The sequence below is a fragment of the Typopeltis vanoorti genome, chromosome 16, assembly GCF_054136105.1.
Source record: "Typopeltis vanoorti isolate ZY-2024b chromosome 16, IOZ_Tvanoo_1.0, whole genome shotgun sequence".
In the NCBI taxonomy this organism is placed as follows: domain Eukaryota; kingdom Metazoa; phylum Arthropoda; class Arachnida; order Uropygi; family Thelyphonidae; genus Typopeltis; species Typopeltis vanoorti.
Genome location: NC_143564.1, coordinates 60,222,716 through 60,229,088, shown reverse-complemented (window position 1 = coordinate 60,229,088; position 6,373 = coordinate 60,222,716). Strand labels below are relative to the sequence as shown.

The following is a 6,373-nucleotide window of genomic DNA, read 5'->3' as shown; positions in this document are numbered from 1 at the left end:
AGTCCCTATCCTTCCAGATCTGTCTCCTAGCTGCCGTCCACTTTGCAACACATATACTCTTTCTTACTTCTGCTCAGTCTCATACCCTTCTCTTCCAGTACTTTTCTCCATCTTTCCAGTTTACCTGCCACTTCTTTTTCTCTTGATTCTGCACCCATTAGTATCCACTTCACTTACAACACTAACAACCAAAAAAGTTTCAATTTGTGGAAATAAGTACTTATTTCCAGATGTCTAAAATATTCTTATATGAAGCTGTACATCACTTTCATCATCTTTGTGGGGATATAAACTGAAGATAAGGATATAATAAACATATGAAGCATACATTATTATTAAATAATAAACACTTTATTTTTTTGTTAATGCGGGCATTTAAAAAGGAGAAGAGATTTTATAGTCATAAAATCATTTAGCTAATTATGAGATTTGCCGGCCTGGTTGGCCGAGCGGTTAACGTATCCACACTCCAACCAAAAGGCTGCGGGTTCGAATCTTGCCATAGGCATGGATGTTTGTGATTGTCTGTGGAAGTAAGTGGTGGTGACCAGTGGTAAATGGCATTGATGTAGTTGTGGTTAGTTGTAGTTAGTGGATTGAGTGGTGGAGATCGAGAGATGTAGAGTAGGTGCCCTCCCTCGATGAGTCACGTAATAATAATAATAAACAATGAAACAACGTGTAATTTCAGTTATGAATTTTATTTTTGTAATGAAAATACATATATGATATTTTTCGCTGTTCTGTCATGCCACCATCGACCTAGGCGATGCTCTTGCCCAGTACCTACAATCAAGTGCTGTCCTGAAGAAGTAAATTCTAATACATTGATAAATCCAGCCTTAAAAAAAAAAAAAATCATAAGTTACATAAACTTTCATATAAAAAATAATGTATTAACTAACATACAAAATTCATTTGAGAAGAAAAAACAAACAAACACGGGAACCTCAACCTTTTCAGACACTCATTACAAATTATTTATCTTTTTAGTGAAAAGCAGGTTAAAAAAGTCACTCAGATAAAGATGATATAGCTAAGCACATCCTGTACTGGTTTTTCGATTCAGTTTATGTATCAAATTAATAATTAGCCAGCTATAAAACATCCTGTCATTAATCAAGCTCACAGAATATTTGGGCACACGTTTTGTGCAACATTACTTCAACTTTCAGCCTTAGTAACAGGAATATGAGGGTGGTCTGAAAAGTTCTCAGCCTAACAATGAAAAACCGAATTTATAATTTCAAAATTATTTGTATTTTTCAACATAATCTCCCTTAAAATGTCATGAGCCATACACAAGGGTCTGAAATGTTCCCAGCCGAACAATGAAAAAATGAATTTATAATTTCAAAATTATTTTTATTTTTCAACATAATCTCCCTTAAGACTAATACATTTATTCCAGCACCATTATCCCATCCCTGTAGTGGTTCTCAGTAAGATCTGCAAAATACCCCTCTACAACTGGAATCATCTCTTGATTTGAAGAAAAATGCTGACCAGCAAGGAAGAGTTTTAGTTTTGGGAAGAGATAGAAGTCAGAGAGAGCCAAATCTGGGGAATAGAGAGGATTTCCAACAATTCATAGTGCAGATCCCTTAATTTTCCCATTGCCAAAGTTGTGGGCAGGTGTTGTCCTGATGAAAGATGATTTTTTTCTTCTGCAAACCAGGCCTTTTCTCATGAATGTTTTCATCTAGTCTGGTTAAAAGATCAGAATAATATTACCCGGTTGTTTTTCCCTTTTCAAGATAATTAATAAACAAAATGCCTCTAGCATCCCAAAACACTGATGCCATCACCTTTCCTGCTAATGGAACCATCTTTGTCTTCTTTGGCGCTGAACAACCGGCTTCTGTCCACTGTTTGGATTCTGGTGTGTAATGGTGAATCCACGTCTCATCCAGAGTAATAAATCAACGCACAAAATCAGTTTTATTCTTGTTAAAACGCTCCAAGCACTGTTCAGAGATTTTCATGCGAGTGCATTTTTGATCTGCTATGAGCAAGCGTGGCACCTATCTTGCGCAAAGCTTTTTCATTTGCAATTCTTCATGCAAAATATATTCTACACATTTTTTTGAAATGCCTATAGTCTCAGCAGTTTCACGCACTTGATCAATGATTTCTGGTGGTGTTACACTTTTGGACGTCCTTCACGTGGATCATCTTCAAGGCTGGTATGGCAACGTTTAAACTCTGCAGCCCATTTCTTAATTGTCGAAAACGAAAGAGAAGAGCACCCATAAACTTTTATGAACTTCGAATGAATTTCTTTTGGCATTAAACCTTTTACAAAGAATTTTATAACTGCATGATACTCAATTTTATCCATTTCAAGGGATACAAACAACACTTTTGCTTCAGACAGCTATATAAAAGAAACTACTTGATAGAATGACTTGCAATTTGACATGGATGCTTATAACAGATGTACCAACTTAGGAAAAAAATCTTGCTGATAGTGTCACCATCTATGGTTGAGGCTGAGAACTTTTCAGACCACCCTGGTAATTTCTTTACATACTAAAACCCATTAGTATCCACTTGAATAATTGATGGATCAGTAATTTAGGAAATTACCTGACCAATTAGTGTTATCTATTCCATAAAGGAAAATTTATGTACTATGATGAAATTATATAATAGTAAAAAATTCACTACTAGAAACAAATCTCACTATGGCAAAAACACTGTTATAAGAGATTCACAAAGAATTGCACTTCTCCTGTTAGACCCTTCGTAATATCTTTAATGTATAGACTGAACAACAATGACCCAAGGACCAAACCCTGAGGCACACCACGTCACCTTAAATCAGGCAGATTGATGACAGCCAGGTAAACTGGTCCAGTGAACACACACCGATTTACAGTCATAAAATTTATATACCTAATCCCTCATTAGGAGGGCTCAACCTGTCCACCCAAGGGACAGGGGAGAAAGCCTCATACAAATAACTAACCAACCACTGATCCAAATCAAGGGTTTATATTCCAATCCCATATTCTCTAGTTTATGCAACAGCCTTTCGTGTAGTATTCTATCAAATTCCTTAGCAAAATCCAAAGTTCTCATATTGTATCCATTCCCTTTATCTAACTGCGACATAACATTCTTATAATATATAAGCAAATTTCTAAAATAACCACTGTCCTTTAGTAAATCTATACTTCTATAAAATCTTTCGCAACCAGAGTTTGTTAGTTAGAAACATCAGTTTCTGCACCACCCTCGTAAAATGGAACTATCATAGATACCTTCCACTTGTATAACTTGAGCTGAGAATCAAGTTATACAAACATGTGAAAGGCTTTTCCAATTCGGCTGAACATTCCTTTAACTGTTTTGTCATCTGTTCCCATTGACAAATTCTTATCCAGGTTATGACAGCTCTTCGACTTCATTTTCATGCACCTCTAACTCTTCGTTGAATGTAGCAGTGGAACCAGCGGTTAAATTCAGTAGGAGCTCTCTGGGGCCCGGCCCTGGAAATTTTTTATTCACCTGACCCGGAAATTTTTTTTATATTTTGTGACTTTTCTCCCTTTACGGTAATTAAGCCTAACGCGAAACAGAATGCAATTATAAAGGAGTGCATATGATTATTGTTGTTGTCTTGTCCTTTGAAGAGTCCTAGATGCCTCCAGTGCGCTCCCCGCACTGCTCTGGCCATGTCGATGATCCCGCTCGCACAGAGCTGCTGTTCAGGACTAGGATCCGCTTCCCGCAAGGTCGTTGAAATTGCTGGACAGGCAAAGATGTGAGTGGGTGTCAATTCAGTATTGGGGCAGTTGACTCTTCATTAGAAAATTGGGTGCCATTGCCACGTTAGTCACCTTGAAATTGGACCATAAGAAATTTAGTCAAGAGCTTCAAGGGTCAAGGGGGAGCCGCGAGGAGGTGTGGTCGGACTTCTCTTCCCCCAGTGCATATGATTGGTGCGGTAGTAACAAAAGATCAAGCGTCCGAAAGATAAAAGCATAGCCGACAATTGAGTTTACATGTTAACTCTCTTCAACCGAATTCCATATGTGCAACTGCCATAACAATATTCACTATATATATATATTTCTTAGTTTTAACACGTTTATGAATTTTAACACGTTCGGTTGAATTTTATTGCTGCTTTGCAGCAGGCGAACTCATATCTAATTAATAACAATCGTTTTTAGTTAGATACTGTGTTTGCTGGTACAACATGGTTTTGCTTCAACCATATGTTGGCTCAAGACTGCTTATATCTTATTCACTGATATAATAAAAGTACTGGTTTTTCTTGCCTCTTCTGTATAGTGGTTGTTGAGGAGGGCGTGTTCTTTTCTCACTGCAAACGATTTAGTCGCCCGACGTGAACGAATTTGAGCTTTTTTAATGTGCGAGGTATATGCTTTTTAATTTCATTTTTCCGAAAAGTAAAATCTGGGGTGCGAGTTATGTTCGAGTAAGTATGATATTTCAACTATGGATAAGTACATTGGTACCATCTTTAAAAATAGCTTGGATGACAATGATAATACAAAACGACTTTATAATGATAGTTATTGTGTAGATTCTGAAGAAAAAGAGGTCTGTAATGAATCGACAGCAACACAGAATTCCCATAATTTGCAATGCGATAATATTAATATGTTGAACGAAAGGAAAGAGTTGCCGACTTGGTGGACACTCGACCAGTGAATTGCATTCAAAGGTAAATATAATTGGTTATTTTATAGGAACATTTTTCTGTTTTGTGACTTTTCTCCCTTTACGGTAATTATGTCTACATTATTGTGTTATTATTCAACAAATGTTTATAGTTTTGAATGTGTATATAAAGTCAATATCAGCAGTCACATGATTATTAACAAGTGAAGAAAGGGACGGGGAGGTTTGGATCTTCCCCGGATAGCATTCAAAGGTAAATACAATTGAATATTTTGTATAGGGCCCCGGAACTTATTCGTTTAGAATTTAACCACTGAGTGGAACTATACGCCATTTTACATACATCTGATTGATATATCTTGGCAAAGTAAGCTCATTAAATGAAGCTTTTGACTAGAGTATGATGTGCATTCAATAAAGTTATTCTTCCACATTCATTCTATCTTTTGCTTGCGGCCTATTCTATAAAATAACGATAAAATTCTTTTGGATAGCCTTCAGCTTGCATAGCCAATTTCTTTCATACACCTATTTAGCTTTCTGCACAATACTCGTTATTTTTCTGGCCAGAGCTTTATATATTTCATACCCCTCTCAACCTCATTCTCAAGATATTTTTTCCATCATCTTCTTCTTTTGGATCTCTTGCTTAATAAGGTTGCACATCCAATTCACTCCCAACCTATGTATTCCTCAAACGCTAGGGGATACATTCAGATACCTCCTCGTTCAAACACTTTTTCAAAGAATCCCATGCACTGCTGACATTTTTTCCATTCAGTAAATGATGGCATGGGACCATAAGCTAGTATTCTCCTAAGTTGATCATAATCTCCAGCTTTGTAGTTCAGCATGTAACCTGTTCTAATGGCAACACAAATATAATTAGATACTTCCCCAGAAAGCACAGCATAGTCACAGTCATCACAGACTGGTGGTAAAAGTCATATTCTTAACAGAGACGCTATAAACAAAACCAACACATTTTGAATGAAGAGTTCCTTCTTTCATATGCTGCTTGAGAAAGTTGATCCTCTTCCTTCTTGTCTTGAGATTTTTCTTCTACCCAATCAATGTTTGGATAATTAAAGTTACCCATAATGATCACTCGTTTAATACCGATGAGGATACCCTGGCAATGCATTTCAACCTCCCTTGCAAATGAACTGCCAGGTCGGTAGCAACATCCCATCATGTATTTCATTCTGTTAGCTTCCATTTCACACCAGATAGCTTCAAACTCACCGCTATATGGGACATTGTTAAAATCATTATTTTCTTGCATTTCTATCTTAACTGGACTTAATTCATTTGATATCATTACTAGTACTCCCCCCAATTTGTCTCGTATCTCTTCTGTCATTCCTAAAAATAGTATACCTATTACACTCGATCTCACTTCCCATATCTGATCCTGACAACCAGGTTTCACTAATGCCAACAATCTTAGGCCACATCGTATTCAAGAATGCAACGCACTCAACCCCCTTTGTTTCTGATATTCCTGGCATTTGTGTACAGACATGACAAACTACCACTTAGCCTATTATGATAATTAGATATGCACTCTATTTAGCATTGTAGTAAAACTTTCTCTTTTCTCTCCTCAAACAAACTCAAATAGTCCGAACCAAAGCATATTTTTCTACCCCTTCACCAGAAACATAACCATGTGCGAAGCTATTCGTATCAAGGTGAAGGCCTCTCCAATTGCAGG

General features: G+C 36.8%; 1 protein-coding gene across 1 annotated transcript in view; it reads right to left on the bottom strand.

Annotated features, from left to right (window-relative positions):
• Positions 1-682: 682 nt before the first annotated feature.
• LOC150098055 (U3 small nucleolar RNA-interacting protein 2-like) overlaps positions 683-6,373 on the bottom strand; it is a 190,013-nt gene continuing 184,322 nt past the window's right edge. Inside the window, exon 14 of the mRNA XM_090406409.1 lies at positions 683-841. Within this exon, the coding sequence (XP_090262535.1) occupies positions 701-841 (141 nt within the window). The 3' untranslated portion in view covers positions 683-700. The remainder of the gene's footprint in view (positions 842-6,373) is intronic.